The following is an 18,830-nucleotide window of genomic DNA, read 5'->3' as shown; positions in this document are numbered from 1 at the left end:
GCCTAGGGGGCAGGGTGAAGGCTCATTTGCCATGCATTTGCCCTTCTGAAGTTAAAGGCTTCTAAGTGCCTACTCACCAGGACATACCTTCTGCTTTCAACCCCCAAACCTCCTCTCTGCACCTCACGTTCTGTCTGGGCCTGGGAGGTTAAGACTTGACACTTATCTCTCATGTGTATTCAGGCCACCTGGCTGCAGAGTTCAGCAATGTGGTAGAGCAGCAGGAACACCGGCTGGGAGATCTCCAGAATGACATTGACCAGGTGGCAGACAGTCTCCCAGGCCTGTGGAAGGCCCTGGCAAGCAACCTCACAGTGGCAACTGAGGCAAATCAGACGGAGCTTGGTGAGGAGCGGGTTCCAGGGGCTGAGGAGGGGCCTGGTCACACCCAAGGAGATGAGCGGGCTGGGAGGCAGGAAGGCCCCAACCTCAGAGGACGCCCCTTGTCATCAGCTAGGGAGGGTGTCTGCTCTTGAGGGGCTTGTGTAAACACGTGTATCTATTGCAGAGTTTCCCGACAGATCCTTGGAGCAAGTGCTGCTGCCACACATCGACACCTTCCTGCAAGGACGCTTTAGTCCCATGTGGAGGAGCTTCAACCAAAGCCTGAACAGCCTTTCCCAGGCCATAAGAAACTTATCTCTTGATGTAGAGGCCAACCGACAGGCCATCAAGAGGGTCCAGGAGGGCGCTGTGGCCAGAGGTGACCTCCAGGAGCTTGGTGCCAAATTTGAGACCAAGGTCCAGGAGAACGCCCAGAGGGTGGGCCAGTTGCGGCAGGATGTGGATGACCGCCTGAACGCCCAACACCTGTCCCTGCACCAGTCCCTCTCTGAGGTCCAGGCCGATGTAGACAGCAAGCTGAAGAAGGCTCTCAAGGCCCAGGAGTCCCTGGGGGCCAACGGGAGCCTGGTCCTGGCAGCAGCAGGGGCAGCAGCAAGGCCAGAGCCAGAGAGCCTACAGGCCAGGCTGGGCCAGCTGCAGAGGAATCTCTCCGCGTTGCACGTGACCACCGCCCATAGGGAAGAGGAGTTACAGAGCACCCTTGCTGACATGAGGGCCACCCTGGCCCGGCACGTGGATGAGATCAAGGAGCTGTATTCAGAATCCGATGACACCTTTGATCAGATCAGCAAAGTGGAGCGGCTGGTGGAGGAGCTGCAGGTGAACCACACTGCGCTGCGTGAGCTGCGGGTGATCCTGATGGAGAAGTCACTGATCATGGAGGAGAACAAGGAGGACATGGAGCGGCAGCTCCTGGAGCTCAACCTCACCCTCCAGCACCTGCAGGGCGCCCATGCGGACCTCATCAAGTACGTCAAGGACTGCAACTGCCAGAAGCTCTACTTTGACCTGGACGTCATCAGGGAGGGCCAGCGGGACACCACGCGCGCCCTGGAGGAGACCCAGGTGAGCCTGGACGAGCGTCGCCAGCAGGACGGCTCCTCCTTGCAGGCTTTGAGCGGCAGGGTGGCCGTCCTGGCGCAGGCGGTGGAAGCACACCAGGTGGAGGCCGAGCAGGCGCGGGCTGACGCGTCGCGGCTCCGGAGCAAGCTGCGCGCCCTGGGCGATGAGGTGAGCACGTTGCGGGCCACGAAGGGTGAGTTCCGCCGCGAGATCCGCCAGCTGCACAGCTCCTTTTCCGCCCTGCTGGAGGATGCGCTGCGGCACGAGGCCGTCTTGACTGCCCTCTTCGGGGAGGAGGTGATGGAGGAGATGTCCGAAGAGGAGCCCGGTCCGCTGCCCCTGAGCTACGAGCAGATCCGCGTCGCCCTGCAGGACGCGGCCAGCGGGCTGCAGGAGCAGTCGCTCGGCTGGGATGCGCTGGCCGCCGGGTGGCAGCTCTGGAGCAGGCGTCGCGGGGCGGCAAGCAGGCCGAGCGCCTGGAGCCCAGCCGGGACGCGACTCCAGAGGAGGCCGGCGGGCAGGACTCTGCTGGGCTGGCTCAGGCGCTCCAGCGCCTGAGCTCCGACCTCGAGCGCGTGGGCCAGTGCTGTGAGGTCTCCCGGGCGTCCTCCTTCAACAGCTCCCTTGAGGACCTCCGCGGGGCGCTCTCCACCACTGAACACGGCTTGGAGCAGCACCAGCGCCTCTTCCACAGCCTCTTTGGAAACTTCGAGGGGCTTGTGGCAGCCAATGTCAGCCTGGACTTGGGGAAGCTGCAGGCCATGCTGAGCAGGAAAGGAAGAAGCAGCAGAGAGATCTGGAAGGTCCCAAGAGAAGGGACAGGAAGCAAGTGGAGCCTTTGGCGGATACACAGGTCAAAGGGCCGGCACTGTGGTGGGCAGGTGAGTTTCCGGCCCAGGGAGTCTAGGATGACAATAGCATCTGCCAGCAGCACTTTGGCCTCCTTTGCCACTGGGGTAAAAAAGAACAGGATGACCACCAGTCACCATTACTCAGGGCCACCTTTGCCCTTGACCTATATTCTGTTCAGGACTGGAGGCCCTTTAAGCTACCTGGAGTTTTAGGAGGTAGAAGTCACATGACTGAACCATCAGCAAGCAGGCAGAGCCCCACCATGTAAACATTTGAGGCTCAGATATATTGGCTTCGGGCCACTCTATCTGTAGAGCTGGGAGAGGGGATTCTTCTCTTTTCTCCATAACCACACCCTCAAATTCCTCCCTCTCAGCTCTTCAGCCCAGACCACTCTGCCACACCCAAAATATGACTTTAAACTTGACCCCGAATACAAGTGAATGTGTGGATAGAGGCTGGTGTCATCTGCCATGGGCAGCACCCCACAAGAATACAAGGGAAGGCCTTGGTCCCTGAAAGGAGCTCCTTTTGCTAACATAGTGGACCCACTTTGCTGCTCTGAGCCAGGTTCTCTGCAATGCCTTCCTTGGGCTTTGCCATGTTGAATCATCAAAATAGCTCGGCCATGAATTATCACTGCCATCTTACCTGAAACTGAGGCTTAGTAGGGAGAGTGTCCTGCTCACAGAGCTATTAAGTAGCACAGAGGAACCCTGAACCCAGTCTGGCTGTTTCTAAGGACCTGGCTTTATCCCTATGAAATGTCCTCAACTGGTCCCTACAGGGCTCAGGGTCTGCGGAGATGGCTCTGAGGCTAAAAGGACAAGCAGCCAGCCTTCCCAGTGCCTCCCTGAGTGTGGCCCTCGGAGGGGGACTCCTAGGCTCTGTGCCTCAAGTGACTCCTCTGCCAGAAAGGCTTGCCTTGGGGCTATGGCCACCTCCTCATCCAAACAGGGGGCTAAGTACGGGGACCTCCATGTGGGCTGTTTATACCCTGGTGTAGCCTGGCACATGGGCAGTCCGAGCCCTTGCTGAGAATCCCACCACAAGCCTGCCCTTCTCCCACTCACTCTCCACTATGGCCTGTGTCTCCCTGGGAGCAGTGGACATAGCACAGGCTCTAGCAACACTTACTTGTCTCAGTTTCTTCCTCTTTAAAAAAAAGAGAGCCACTACCTACATCAAAGCATTGCAGGAAGATTAACTAACATACATTTACCAAAAACCTAGCACAAGGCTTGCTGTTTAGTAGAAACCAGTCAGTGTTTCTCAGGGCTGAGGCTGTGTCCATCTACACTAACTCTTGAATCTTTTTTCCTCTTGTGAGTGGTAAAAGGTCTCACTTGCTTGATGGGTTAGATATCTGCAATATTTTATTACAAATTTTTTCCTTACAATTAAAAATAAATTTTCCCCTATTTGTCTTATGGGAAGCCCATAGAACTTGACTGCGTGCCCTGCAGGGAAGCCCACTGTCTGCTTGCTAGCAAATTAGTGAAGCACAACCCTTGTACCTTCTGAGGAGCTGGACTCCGAGCCAAAGGGAGGCTGGCCCGAGCGGGTAGAGGAGACCGCACGCCGGCAGAGGGCGCGTTAGGCCGGCTTTCCTTCAGCGGGGCGAGCGCGCCACCTCCTGTGTACTTGAGGAACTGCACAGCAGTCTGGTATAAGTCTTAAACAGACTGGAAAACTATTCTGAACTCTCTAATTCTCAGAGTATCTTCCAGAATTAGAGAAGAGCAGAGTTTTGTCATTCACAAGGACGGTGTTGGACTGTGAGCCAAAGAGCATGGACTCTGGTTCTAGGACCTAACTTCTCTGCAAATTGCTCCTCCAATAGGCCTTGGTTTCAGCCGATGAAAAATGGGAATCTTGGTCTCAGTAGAGAGAAGAGAGGTTGGGAGAGAGAAAGAGAGCCTTTGGCTTGAGGCAGCAAAGAGAGAGAAGTGAGGAACATGACCTTACCAGGGCCAAGGCCAGTGTCATGGCTGGAGCCCCAGTGGGACTCAACCTCCCAGTCCCAACTCCTGGCCAGGCAGCCTGGTTGGCGCCTTCCTCACGGTATATTCACCCTCCAAACTAAGAGGCTCCAGGCCTTCATGGGCCTGGCAGGAGCTCACCTGTGTTCTTACTTATCCTCCTTGGGCTGGCTGAGGTGCTTCTGCAAGTGAGAAGAACAGCAGAAATCAGGAAATGTCATCTGGAGCAAGCTTTCCCATTCTGGGCCCATTTTCTCCTCTGTAATCCCAAGTCCCTGTGTAACATCTTGAAAACACTAAGATGACCATCTTGAAATGATTTTTCTTCCCTGGTCGCCCCTGCTCTTTCTTTCTCTCTCTCTAGAGTCTTATGCTAAACATCCAGTAGGAACCGCTATTCTTCAATTATCTCCCAGTGTTAGCACTATTACTTTAAGGATAGGTAATATTTTCTCTCTCTTTTCCCTGGGTATCTCAAGAACCCTAGCAGGTGGTAGGAGTCTGGGAATCAGAGACCTGAGTTCTAATCCCAACCTGCCACTGACAATCCATGTAGCCTTAGATGCCAATTAAACACTCAAGTTTTTTTCAGTCAAGGTCCTTATCTCTCAAGGATGTTGAAGAAGAATCAAACAGAGAAAGTGCTTTGTTAAAATGTAGTCAGTAGAGACCACAGACTTGTACTTTCCTTTCTCTCAGCCAGTGAAATGCTGAGATGGCCAGTTAGCTCCCAGTGGCTCAGATACATTGCTATTGAGAATATCTAGGTTATCTAGAAATAGTGACTGATTTTTAATGTTAAGAAGGTGAGGAGTTCTCATCATGGCTCAGCGGAAATGAATCTGACTAGTATCCATGAGGAAGAAGATTCTATCCCTGGCCTCACTCAGTGGGTTAAGGATCTGGTGTTGCTATGAGCTGTGGTGTAGGTCGCATACGCAGCTTGGAACCTGAGTTGCTGTGGCTGTGGTGTAGGCCAGTAACTACAGCTCCGACTTGACCCTTAGCCTAGGAACCTCCATGTGCTGCAGATGCAGCCCAAAAAGACAAACAAAAACAAAAACAAAAAAAGGTGTGGGGGGTGTCTCAGGGTGTAATTCCCCGTCTGAGGGAGTGAGGGACCGAGACACTGACACTTTCCTCCTGCATTCCAGGTTCCCCTGTGGCCTTCTATGCCAGCTTTTCAGAAGGAACGGCTGCCCTGCAGACAGTGAAGTTCAACACTACCTACTTCAACATTGGCAGCAGCTACTTCCCTGAACACGGCTACTTCCGAGCCCCTGAGCGTGGGGTCTATTTCTTTGCAGTGAGCATTGAATTTGGCCCAGGGCCAGGCACTGGGCAGCTGGTGTTTGGAGGTCACCATCGGACCCCTGTCTATACCACTGAGGAGCAGAGGGGTAGAAGCACTGCCACGACCTTTGCCATGGCCGAGCTACAAAAGGGTGAGAGAGTGTGGTTTGAGCTAACCCAGGGATCCATAATAAAGAGAAGCCCGCCTGGCAGTGCCTTTGGGGGCTTCTTGATATTCAAGACCTGAGCACCGCACACAGCTCTGACCAGACATCCTGGACTCGCCCAGCTCTCCTTGGCCTGGGGCTCAGGCCAGGGTTGGACTAGAGACCATCCAGTTAGTCAGGCTCTTCCCTGGAAACCTTCCGCAAAGACAATGTGGTATTTGTGGCTTCCCTCTAGACACACTGGGTTTGGCTGTTTCTTAATGATGAGAAGGACTGCAGTGCTTCTCTGTGGGCAGAACCTGGCCCAGGGATGTGTGAGCCATGGCTCGGCCTGCCTTCTGCGGCCACATGGCTTGGACTCCGGCTCTTGGCTACGCCTTGTGTTCTACAGCTTCTTTGGTGTTTTGTTCCTCCTGTGGTTGGAAACATTTGTACAACACTTTAAACCTTTCTCCTGCTTCTTCTCCCTCATCTTATGCTAGAAAATCATTCTTTCCCAGAAAGAATTTATTTAAATGGAGGTGACATTTTGGACTGTATTGGATGCCAATTTCCACCCCAGTGCAGGACAGTAAAAAATCAATCTGTTTGGTGTCTATCAGTCAAAAATGGAGACAAGAGTACCCTGGTGGCTCAGCAGGCTAAGGAGCCGGCATTGTTACAACTGTGGCTTGGGTCGATGCTATCCTGGCCTAGGAACTTCTGCATCTTTAGGCGTGGCCAAAAAAAAAAAAAAAAGATGGAGACAAAGACCCAGTTGAGTCAACCAAGGGAAACAAAAAATTAGTATCTTGTCTTTAGTTTCAGTCCTTCCTTGGATTTACCTGTAACTCTAATTTCACCTTTCTCCTTACCTCACCAGGGTAAAGGCTAAGACATGCCAAACACAAACTAACATGTGTACAGCCGTCACTTTTTTTTTTTGCTTCCTCCAATAGCTTATGTCCACCCTAGTTCTTAGCATTTTAACCAGGAAGGGAGCTGAGGAAAGGGAAGGGAGACTGTAGAAAATACCATTTAACAATTATCAATTTTGGAATAAAGTGCCCTTCAGATCTCTGCCTGGTTTACTTATGGAAAACAAAAAGATTTGGTAAAGTAGGTAGAAATATGGGACAAAATGGAACTACTTGGAATGTGACTTTCATTTCTCCAGGCCATATGTAACTACACAATTTCAGTTAATTCTACACAAAACACTCAGAGCCCTCCACAGTTTCCACAATATTGGATAAGACAGTACAGCTCAGAGTTGCAGTTATTCCTGCAATATCGACACATGGTTTTTAAAAAATTTTAGATCCTAAAGCAAACAGGCTTGAGAAAGCAGTCATCAGAAAATGTTTTTATTTTGTTAGCAGTTATTCAATGTTTGTTTAATATACCCTTCTGCATAAGAAAATCAGTTTTGTCTGGGTGATGAAAAAGGACAGAGTTTGTTGTCAGGGTTAACGAGGTTTTCAGTCCTTTTCATTGACTCCTAAGGCTCATGAATTTAAATTTAAAATTGCCCCTCAGAATTTACCATTAAGGTTGATGTGCTTGATCTGCTAAATTATCAGCGTGAAAAGGAACAAGATGCCAGGCCACTCTGGCACTGATGGTTTGACCTTGGGGTAAATCACAACCTTGCTTGAACTCTTCCATCTGTAGTAAGAGGTGGTTAGTCTAACAGCTCTACGTATCCGTGTATTTTATTATCTCGACCACGGGTTCAACTCTCGCCTACGTGCCTACCCTCTGGCCAAGGCCTCCTGACCAGTGCAGCTCAGTTACCAAGACCAAGCCTAATCCAAGGCCTGACATATTTGGGCCACTCCCAAAGAATGGAAAGCCAGGACCAGGTCACTCCTGCTGCTAGAAAGACCACGCTGTGTCTTTTTTCTGCTTAATCCTGCTATTACTGGCCAAGCTGTACTGATGTCTAAGTGGAAACATTAGGGTAATATGGACGTATCACTTAAGATTTCATTTGGATCTTACTGTACATAAGCAGAGTGAACTGATCTCCTATATAAGGGGCACATGTCCTCCAACCCTCATATGACTGGTGCTCTTCAATGGGGAGGTTAAAAATGGAAGTGCTAACTGGTAAACTCTGCCAGCAGCATGGGTCACTCCAGAAGTTTCTGGGGTGGGAACTAGAGAAACTGGTTCTTTTAGATAGGGTGCTTGCCATGCAAAGTTCACAAACATTAATTAATATGAAATTTAAGTGTAAATTTTCTGTTTAAACACTTCTATAAGTAGGACCCCAGATTAACAAGACTTGTAAAGTTCATTTGATAGACTTCATATCTCCATTAATATCTCTGGGTGGAGAATCTGAATGGTCCCCAGGTAGACTCTGTTACCCAAGGCTAATGTTAGAACACCCTTCACTTGTGGTATCCAGACAAAGACGATGAGTGAACACAGAGAGGGTACCATACTTTCACAAACCCAAAGGAAAAACCATACACAAAAATATTCAAAAATGTCACTGAGGAGTTCCCGTTGTGGCACAGTGTAAATGGGTCCAACTAGTATCCATGAGGATAGGGGTTCGATCCCTGGCCTTGCTCAGTGGGTCAGGGATCCGGCGTGGCTGTGAGCTCTGGTGCAGTTCACAGACGCAGCTCGGATCCCGAGTTGCTGTGGCTGCGGCGTAGACTGGCAGCTGTGGCTCTGATTCAAACCCTAGCCTGGGAACTTCCATATGCCATGGGTGTGCACTGCCCTACACCAAAGCAAAAATGTCATTGAAAAATAAGAAAGGGTACTATAAGCAGATCAGGAAATTTCAGTAATTCCTGGAAAATAGGAAGTAGAAGGGAGCAAGTAAAAAGTGAGATAGCAATAGGAAATCATAACCCCAAATATTCAAGAGACGGGAGTGATTTCAGGGAGCCTCAAACTCAAACTCAGCCTCTAACACACTGGGGGGATCCATGGAGGAGGGGCAGAGAGGCAGCGGGCAGTCCCAGGGGCTCCTTGCTTGAGGTAAGCACCAGCAGCAGCAGTGGCCTCTGTCTCCAGCTGGAGCAGTGCCAGTTAATCCTGAGCTGCTACAGGGCAGCTACTGACTCTTGGAGGCAAGAACCTCCCACACCTAGAAGACACCTATGATCTTACTGCAATCAAGACCCCCGGGAGTGAATCCAGAGATGTGTCTCCACAAACCACATGTAAAAATAACTCCTTGTTTCAGAAACACCGTTAAGAGAATATATGGTCTACAAACAACTTTTCTCAAAACTCCTCTCCCACTCTGAAGCTCTTCTAGTCTCCCATGACGTTTAGTCCCAAAACATCACAAACTCCTCTTCCAGCTCTAGCATGAGCACCATTTCTCTATCCTCCTCCATGGAGAAAGCTCCCCCAAACCTGGCCTGGTAATGACAAAACTCTTCTGGGGTGGGGAGAAGTAAACAAGCAGAGTGGGGAAAGCCTGAATCCTTTGGAGTATGAGGATTACTTTTTGCTTCTGCTTTAGCAGATAGTCCCATCACTCCCTAATACAGGAGGCTGAGGAACACAGAACTAGGGTGAGCAGTGGTTCACAAATACAAGGGAGTTCCTGCTGTGGCTTAGCGAAAATGAACCCGACTAGTACCCATGAGGATGCATGCTCAATCCCTGGCCCGGCTCAATGGGTTAAGGATCCAGTGTTGCTATCAGCTGTGGTGCAGGTCACAGATGTGGCTTGGATCTAGTGTTGCTGTGGCTGTGGTGTAGGCTGGCAGCTGCAGTTCCAATTCAACCCCTGGCCTGGGAACTTCCATATGCCGGGTGTGGCTCTAAAACAACAAAAAAACAAAGCTGAGCAGCTACCCCAAACTGCCAAATATTCGTGGAAAACTAGTGTTATGGACGAGAGCTTCCGAAACTCAGCAAACTGAGTATTTTGGAATATATAAATCTCTAGAAACAATACAAGAAACTAGAAATTTAAATTATTTGCTACCCAGATCCTAGTTTCTAGATACTGTCCTCCCTAAAAGGAACCAAAGTGCCTGGAGAAATGGCTGAGTCAATGGCGGGGCCAAGCAAAGTACCGGATGTGCTGGGAACATCTTACTGTGCCCCAGAGTAAGAACTGCTCAAAAATGATGGGCATGTGTCAAAAGGACTCAGGTGCCAGCTTGATGGACTCCCAGTAGCCAAGTCTGGGTCAATTTGAGTATTAAAACAAATAATGACCAGAGTTTCCTGGTGGCCTAGTGGGTTAAGGATCCAGTGTTGTCACTGCTGTGGCAGAGGTTCAATTCCTGGCCTAGGAACAAGCACAGCCCCCTCAAAACCAAAAAAACAAACAAACAAAAACAAAAAACCAAAACCTAATAGACTGTAACTTACTGGATAAAATAAGAATAGATGAGTGCCTACTGATAATAAAAAATAAATGAAAAGACTTATTCCTTACAGCAGAATGCCAACCAACAATGTAAATGTATTAATGGAATCAGAAAATCACCACTTTGTAACCACAGATTCATGTAGGAATTATCAATGGATGCTAAAACACAGTCTAAAATTATCTTCCGTAACATACTAACTACAACCAAAAATGCTAACTTCACAGCAGAGGAACAAGGTGAGACCCACCTTAAACAAGTGATTGACAGTGACATCAGTAATGGGACACACTGATGCAGTGGCCTCCTGATGGAATGCCCTGATGACACAAGCATCATGTCTACAAAACCACTGTACTTTAGAAAATGTCAGTGTCACAGAAGACAAAAACTGGAGAACTATTTTAGGTTAAAGGAGAATAAGGGGACATGACACCTAAATGCAAAGCAAGATCCTAGGCTGACACTGGACCAGGAGAATGTGCTCAAGGACTTAAAATACTGGAACAAATAGCAAAACTTGAAAAGTCTGCAGATTATGGTACTGATGATAACTGTTATGGTATAAATGTCAATTTTCCTGATTTTGATAACTGTACATAATGGTTCCATAATACAATATCCCTGAGAATTCAGGGATAAGGAGGCATGACCTCTGTCATTTATTCCATGTAGTTCAGAAAAAAAGTGTATGTATGTGTGTGTGTGAACGAAGACATTCCAAGATGAACTTTTTATACACACACAGAATGACAAAGCAGTTGTGAGGAGATGTAACAGTTTATAAATCTGGGTGAAAGGTAAACAGCATTCTTTATATTATTTCTGCAACTTCTCTGAAAGTTTGAATTTTTTCAAAATACAAATAAAGTAACATTTGCTGGAAAAAAAAAAACACTCAGTAGATGGGCTAAAAAGCAGAAGCAGGATAAAACATTAAAGACATGTTAAGAAACACGGAAGAAACATCTGATGGGCCTAATATTTAATAACAGTCCTAGAAAGAGGAAAGCCAAAGGGAAGGGAAGGGAGTAAAGAAGTAATAGAAGAAAAGTTCCTAAATCTAAGAACAGATTAAAAGGACCCAGTTAGTAACTGAGCAACAGAATGAATGTATCCAGACATGGCAATTTTAAACTTCAAAACATCAAAAACACAAGTTTTATACACACACACACACATTTAAAAAAAACAATTTATATATGAAGGTTCCCAGGCCAGGAATTGAACATGAGCCACAGCATTGACCCAAGCCACTGCAGAGACAATGCTGGATTCTTAACCCGCTGTACCACAAGAAAACTCCAAATTCTATGTTTCTTGAATGAAAAAAATAAGTTCAACTAAAAAGCACTGAATTAGACACACATCAGACTTCTGACTGGCCACAGGGATACTGGAAGCTCCTGGAGTAATAGATCTTCAGTTAGATTTTATCTCCAGCCAAACTACTAGCCAAGCGTGAAGACAGAATCAAATTTTAAAAATCACTTTACGAGTTTTTGACTGAAATGCCTCCTCCACCAGCGCCGGTCTTTTTTGCCACAGCCTTTCAATTCTTTTAGTGTTTTTTAACACTTACTTGGACTTTAGTCATACAGGAGAGTAACAGAGAACAGAGCACCAGCTGTGTTTCAGCAACCTGATTCTAAATTATCTTTCAAAAAAAGTTCCCCCTAAAAAAAAAAAAAAAAAAAAAAAAAAGGCTCAAGTTCTTTCTTCCTCTAGCTTTAAAAATACTCTCAATGTTAGTACTTTATATTGACTTTTAAACAATGGTAACATTTAACATTCCAGGTTCCCTGTATAAATTTAGGATACGAGTGGTGAGGGGGATGTGGGGAGTGCTGGGGCATCTGGAATCATCCTGAAATGCATTCTGAGCATACATGGGACTTTCAGAGGGAAAGTAACTAGACAAAGACCAGGAAGGTCAAATTCAGAGGAGTAGTAGGTAGGCCACACATACTGCAATGAATAAAGAGAAGACAATTCCTACCTCAAAGGTAATTATGGATTAAGCTTTCAGCGCTAGTTTCTGCTTCTATTTGAAATATTTTTTCAGATACTTCTGCATTTGAACTAACTTTCCTCTTCCTGACTTCCAGGTTCAGGGTGACTTGCCCATTTGCTCTTACCCTGAGCTCAAGTGTTTAACTCCCCCTGACTAGAACAGTGCCACTGCTCCTGGCCAGCCACTTGCAGTGGACTGTGCCCACTTAGTCAAGGCTGTACTGCTCCAACAGCAGAGGCAAGGCTTTTTAGGAATATGCATCTAACTGAAGTACTAAGTACCAGAAATAGCCCATGCACTCGAAGGCAGATAAATATTTCTCCAAGTGCATAAAGATTTAGTGACTGAATTAGCATCTGCTTGGAATTAACTACAAGGATTAGACAATTCTGGAAAAATAGGGTCCTCACTTTTTTTTTTTTTTTTTGTCTTTTTAGGGCCTCACCCACGGCATATGGGGAGGTTCCCAGGCTAGGGGTTAAATGGGAGCTACAGCTGCCAGCCTACACCACAGCAACGCCAGATCCAAGCCATGTCTTCAACCTACACCACAGCTCATGGCAACGCTGGATCCTTAACCCACTGAGCGGGGCCAGGGATTAAACTTGTGTCCTCATGGATACTAGTCAGATTCGTTTCCACTGAGCCATGATGGGAATGCCTTAATGTCTACCCTATTAATGCTACTAATAATGGTAAAGGGGAAAAAAATGAATATATTTATCCCGTCTTGGGGTCAGCTTTTTATAGATGGAAAAAAAGCAAGTACTTGATAGACCCAAGAAATCCGAGATTCTTCATCAAGCTGCACAAGAGTACATGCTATTGTTTCAAAAAACTGTTTTTTGTTTGTTTTTTTTTTTTCTTTCTTTCTATGGCTGCACTGGAGGCATATGGAAGCCGTGGGAGCTAGGGTTGAATGGAGCTGCAGCTGCCTGCCTGTGCCACCGCCACGGCCGGAGCAACGTGGGGTCCAATTCACATCTGCAACCCATGCCAAAGCTTCTGGCAACACTGTATCCCCAACTCACTGAGCAAGACCAGGGATTGAACCTACATCCTCACAGACACATCAGGTTCCTAACCCAGTGAGCCATAATGGGAACGCCAAGAAACGGTCTTCCATTGACACTAAATGAGTGTCTGTAATAGGCCCTATTCAAAACCTGTGTTATCTGAGGGGAGACATCAACTAGTCTCAAATCTTTTATGAGGATTTAATGTGTTCAACTACCTAAAAAAAGCATCACAAGACACACTGAGTGAATTTACACACAACTGAAAACAGCTAACAGGTGATGAGACCAAGTTCAGAAGGGAAAATGATATTGCCACAAAATAAAAGGAAAGCTACCTTTAGTCCCTGAAGTCTAAGCTTTCAAAAAAGCATCTGCTACAGCAGAACCCCACAGGGCCAGATAAATGCATTTACTCTAATTATAAGAAGGTAGTTACAGAGAAGATATCAGGCATTCTACTAGCAGAAATAAAACAAACTTGGAAGAAACTACCTGGCCAGGTACAAAGATGAGCACTCTTAAACTGCCATTAGGCATGTAAATGAGGAACCCTTCTAGGCAGCAATATGGCAACATGTACCAAGAATCTCAGATTTTTTTTTCATCTTAAAGAATCTTCTAAAAGTTCACATCCACTGGTTCCATTTTCAGGAATGTAATTTAAGAAAATAAATATATGAAGATTTATTTATTGAATGTACAAGGACGTTCATTGTACTGGTTATACTTTTCCAAACAATGGAAATAGCCAAAATATTCAACAGGGAGTTATAAAAATAAATTGTTCCATTTACAGTGGAATGCTATATAGTCAATTTTTTAAAAATTATGTTTTCAATGGCTATATAATAATATACTATGATCTTCATATTATAAAAAATATGTAGCAGCAAAGAAGATCAAAAATATTCAAATGTAAATAGTGGTAATATCTGGCTATAGGATTTTGAATAATTTCATTTACTTCTTTATTCCTATGTTTTCCTAAACTTCTGTAATGAGTACATACTTTAATTTTTTTTTGGCTGCACCCATGGCATGTGGGAGGAAGTTCCCAGGTCAGGGATCAAATGTGTGCCACGGCAGCGACCCAAGCTGCTACAGTGACAATTCTGGGTCCTTAATCCATGGCACCACAAGAGAACTCCTGAGTACATATTTTTAGAATCACAATTTTTTTTTTTTAATGGCCACACTTGTGGCATATGAAGGTTCCTGGGCTAGGGGTCAAATTGGAGCTGTAGCTGCTGGCCTACACCACAGCCACAGCAACGCAGGATCTGAGCCGCAGCTGTGACCTACACCACAGCTCACGGCAATGCTGGATCCTTAATCCGCTGATCGAGACCAGGGTTGGAACTGCCTCATGGATGCTAGTCAGATTCGTTTCTGCTGAGTCACAATGGCAACTCCCCCCCCCCTTTTTTTAAAGGAAAACAACTCTTTGCTATGATGGATTTATAACTTCTCTATCTACACAAAGGAAAGAGTATGTGGTCACTTACCCGTCCTGTGTCCCATACTGGCTTTCTGGTAACTGAAATACATATCTCAGGAACATTTTGTATATACCCTAACGTAACAGTTACAAAATTTCACCAGACCCATGACTTCTGATACACAATATAGTCCAAGTAGAGTATCACAAAACACATCACTAAAGTATACTAAAATAAGGTTATTTACTTAAAAATGATACATTGGATGTAATCTATATATAGAACAAAGCAATTAATGATAAACTTAATAAGGCACCTTTTAAACCAGATGCTGTACAAAATACATTTAGTGTGTTACATATATCAAAGATGAATCTATATTTTTGGTGTTTTACAATTGCATAATAAAATTGCCTGTTTTTAACCCTTCTTTCAATGTCTATGTACAATTTTCCTAATTAAGCAATGATACTTTTATTTTATACAATATATTCTACACTTCAGTTTTTAGATGGCTAAGGACAACAGTCACTAAAAGGGCTTAAATAATTCCGTTGAAAGCACAGTATAGAGCACAAGCTAAAATTACAATAATATATTTTATCCTTTGCAAAAGCAGTATTCACATACTTTCCTTATGGGATGATCATTACATGTGGCTTCATGTGATGCTGCCCTAGATTTAATCTGGTTTTTATGAACATGTCAGCTCTCTGAAGTTTTCACTGTGACTTTCATAACAGCACTAAGGCTGAACTGCTATACTGCTATTTTAACGTCTGACCCAAGCAAGTGATAAATATTACCACTTTTAAACAGTACAAGAGCTGCAACAATCTTTTTTAAAAAATCAATTCATACTCCTGTTGCTGAAATTATTTTAGATATTTAGAAATATTTCAAAACAACATGTATGCAAAGAAACATAGGAGTTTAACTTGTAAAATCTTGCCCGGAATAATTTATTCAATAATGAATTTGATCTTGGGCCAACTTAAGAGATGCATGTTTCTTTAAACACTGTATTGCATTTTGCTCTAAACAGATGCAATACATCTGGGAAAAAAGGTACTGAACATTTTTTTAGAGTGAATAAAATAAAAATCTGGCATATTCTAGGAAACCATAATTTCCAAAAACTATAGGTCACTTTCTAAGCTTAAAAGCACTTCTGGAATTGGAAAGGCAATACAAAATGTCAATTGAATTATCTTTTGTGAAAACATTTCCAGAGAAACTAGATTCAAATTTTATACTTCATCAATAAGAAAAGTACAGGGAAGACAGAGTAGACACACTGAGGTCAATCTGAGTATGCCCTTAATTCTAGAGATATTTACCAGTATAAAGAGAATTCACAAGAAGAATTTTCTTTGAAAGAGGATTAACTTTTTTTATATTCAGGTAGCTCTGGTTTTTTGTTTGTCTTCATGTTTTAGTTATTCAAAGAAATGACAGACAGAAGCCACACATTTTTAAGAGGCTAAGTTGTAAGTAGGACCAAATAAAGGCTTCTAGAGTTTTACAAATTATTATCTATGGTACTATGTAATACTTCCTCTTACCCTTTAAATATTTCACTTACTGGATGAACTTAGAAATTTAAGAATAAAAGGAGAGAAAAAATAGGTTTCATGAAACTTTTAAAAAAGACTTTTGGATTTCAAAAATGTACATCATTTGCTTTTTAAAGAACATGTCATATCAGAAAATATTTTTATTAATTTCTAAGGTTAGTTCTTGATATCACTTTTAATAGATTTTTAATTTAAAAATCATTATAATGGTCGTGTACTTATATATTATCTGTAACTTTTAAATTCCACTGTTTTAACATTTCTAAGAATAGAGTTTGCCTTTCCTTAACATTCTTCTTTTTTCTACGGCCACTCCCACAGCATATGGAAGTTCCCAGGCTAGGGGTCAAATCAGAGCTACAGCTGCCAGCCTACACCACAGCCACAGCAATATGGGATCCAAGCTGTGTCTGTGACCTACACCAAAGCTTTCGGCAATGCCAGACCCTTAACTCATTAAACAAGGCCAGGGATCCAACTTGCTTCCTCATGGATACTAGTTGGCTTGGTTACTGCTGAGCCACAACAGGAACTCCCCTTACATTCTTATTTATTATTAGACGACAAATTATCTTCAAGGTAGATTACCAAGTAAAAAATAAATCAAGGTTAACCCTAGAATGAGTAGATCAGAGCTCATAAGTATTCTTAAATCATATGGCAATTTAGATTCAAATATCTGTATTTCTCAGTGTAGAGATGGGAAAAACATTTTCAAAGAGCAAGTAATTGAGTACTATCAATATATAAATTTACTTATCTTGATAAACACTTCAGACGTTAATTATGCTAGATGAAAATTACTATACTTGGTCAAAACTGTTAAAAAGCAAGTTTCAAATTTGAGAAATTTGATGTATAGACAAAATTCCTTTCTTAAAATGTCAAATTTTTGATAATGGATAGATATATTTCTCTGATTCCTCCCCTTTAAAGTTTTTTTAAAGTATGTTGTGATATAATCACATTTATTTTATGTTATATTCAAAGAAAACTGTCTCACTTTATGCACCCATGAGTTGTTGGTTCAGATAAGACATTAATATTCAAAAAGCAGAAAAATATTATGTTTAAGTAGATCACAATTACTCCTTGGGAAAACAAGGCATCCATAAAATATGTAGCACTTTTATTGAATAACAGGTATATGGTATAGTTAATACGTATTGACTAGATACTGAACTTTTTTTGCCTAACTCTTGTCTTTACAACGTAAGGAACAGAAATCATAAAACCAAAAATCTCAAGTGACTTAAATGTCTAAAACAGTTTATAAATTTGTATTAACTCTGAAACAGAAATTTCTAATTGGAGGATCCCATTATAAAGGAATATTGAGATGATAGTATCTTCATGAAGGTATGCCTAGACCTGAAGTTAAACAAAGTCCTGGCATTGATATACTACTTTGAATTATTTCTGAAAATTTTTAGGTAGTTCTACTTTATGACATTTTTTTTCTGATGATCTTTTAATTTTTTTTCCCTTAAGGATGGGATATGAGGTACACATGAGCTGGTTTCTATGGTATGGATGTATGTACATATATAAAATATGGTTGTAAAGGAGCAGGTAATTTGCAAGTAAAGCATATTATACACAAAATATAAATAACTTCCCTTTTAAAAGTTACTGAGAATAAAGAATACAGAACATGGTTATAGGCACTTACATTGCTATCAAATGCAGTAATTAGTATTCACTTCAAAAAGAAGTGCATTCCTTAAAAGGTTCATGACATTGGAAGTTCCAACTTTGGATAGGATGCTTTCATGACAAAAATAATAATTACAAAAAAAAGTTTGTGGAGGAAGGAAAACAGTCCAAATTTAGGTATACTTTAAACTTTTTTTGGCCTTTGTTATCAACTTTAATGTTAAAAAATATAGTTGGTAGAGAAACTAGCTCACTTGCAAGGTAAATGGCTTTTCTATAATTGGCAAATCTTGGTCAGATAATGCATTTTTAAAGCACAAAACCAAAAGCCACCAAATACCTTCCTGTGCATTCATAAATTATTTTCTTCTAATTTAAATGGCAGCAGAAGAATTCTGGTATGCATGCATGTACACACACACACACACACACATACACACACACACACACACAATCAAAGCATGACAAACTACCATAAACTAAGCAGTATCCCAAACAGATCATAATCCATAGGCTGTTTACAAAGGTAGAATACAAATAGATTAAATTTTCTCAGGTAGAAGGCAAAAATGTCTATTTCTCCATCTCTGCTGAATTCATTTATCTTCTTAAGGCTTTCACAGAAAGCACCATTTTATGAATAGGTAATTCAGTACCCAGAGTTTGACTGGAGACTTAATCAGAATTGAAGTCTTGATGCAGTTCATAAAAACCCAATAAAAAAAAAAAGGCATCAAAAACCACATTTAAAATAAAGTCGTCCATATATAAAGAATGAAGTGTTTAGAAGTTCCCAGCTTGTATTCTACAGAGTACTGAAAGGTTTAATATTAGCAGCCTGTGAAGGTGTAGTGAGGAAAGTCTGAGAACCAAGTTAACATCCTTATTCTACTCTAATTCCACCTGTTCCATGGGTGAAAACAGTTTTTGCAGTCTAGAATTTCTCATGATTATTTATCTGTCAAATCTTTACATCTTGAGATTCAACCATCTTAGCAAGTGTCTTCTTGATTCTCAGAGCTGTAAGTCTGGAGGCTGGATTGTGGGCCCAGCATTCCGACATTAGCTTCAAAACTGCTCGTAGACA

General features: G+C 43.5%; 2 protein-coding genes across 6 annotated transcripts in view; one reads left to right on the top strand and one right to left on the bottom strand.

Moving 5' to 3' along the window:
• The window catches only part of MMRN2 (multimerin 2), a 24,743-nt gene extending 9,806 nt beyond the window's left edge, over nt 1–14,937 (top strand). The window contains 5 exon segments of the mRNA XM_005671182.3: nt 184–345; nt 509–1,828; nt 1,831–2,184; nt 2,187–2,288; nt 5,396–14,937. Coding sequence (XP_005671239.2) covers nt 184–345; nt 509–1,828; nt 1,831–2,184; nt 2,187–2,288; nt 5,396–5,781 — 2,324 coding nt within the window. The 3' untranslated portion in view covers nt 5,782–14,937.
• BMPR1A (bone morphogenetic protein receptor type 1A) overlaps nt 14,732–18,830 on the bottom strand; it is a 148,521-nt gene continuing 144,422 nt past the window's right edge. For 4 of the 5 annotated variants that reach the window (XM_021072031.1, XM_021072032.1, XM_021072033.1 and 1 more), the window contains one exon: nt 14,732–18,830. In XM_021072031.1, coding sequence (XP_020927690.1) covers nt 18,705–18,830 — 126 coding nt within the window. In that variant the 3' untranslated portion in view covers nt 14,732–18,704. The other variant, NM_001204767.1, reaches the window with a different exon arrangement.

This window comes from Sus scrofa, chromosome 14 (assembly GCF_000003025.6).
Source record: "Sus scrofa isolate TJ Tabasco breed Duroc chromosome 14, Sscrofa11.1, whole genome shotgun sequence".
NCBI lineage: Eukaryota > Metazoa > Chordata > Mammalia > Artiodactyla > Suidae > Sus > Sus scrofa.
Note: the sequence above shows the minus strand (reverse complement) of the source record. Positions and strands in the feature narration are given on the sequence as shown.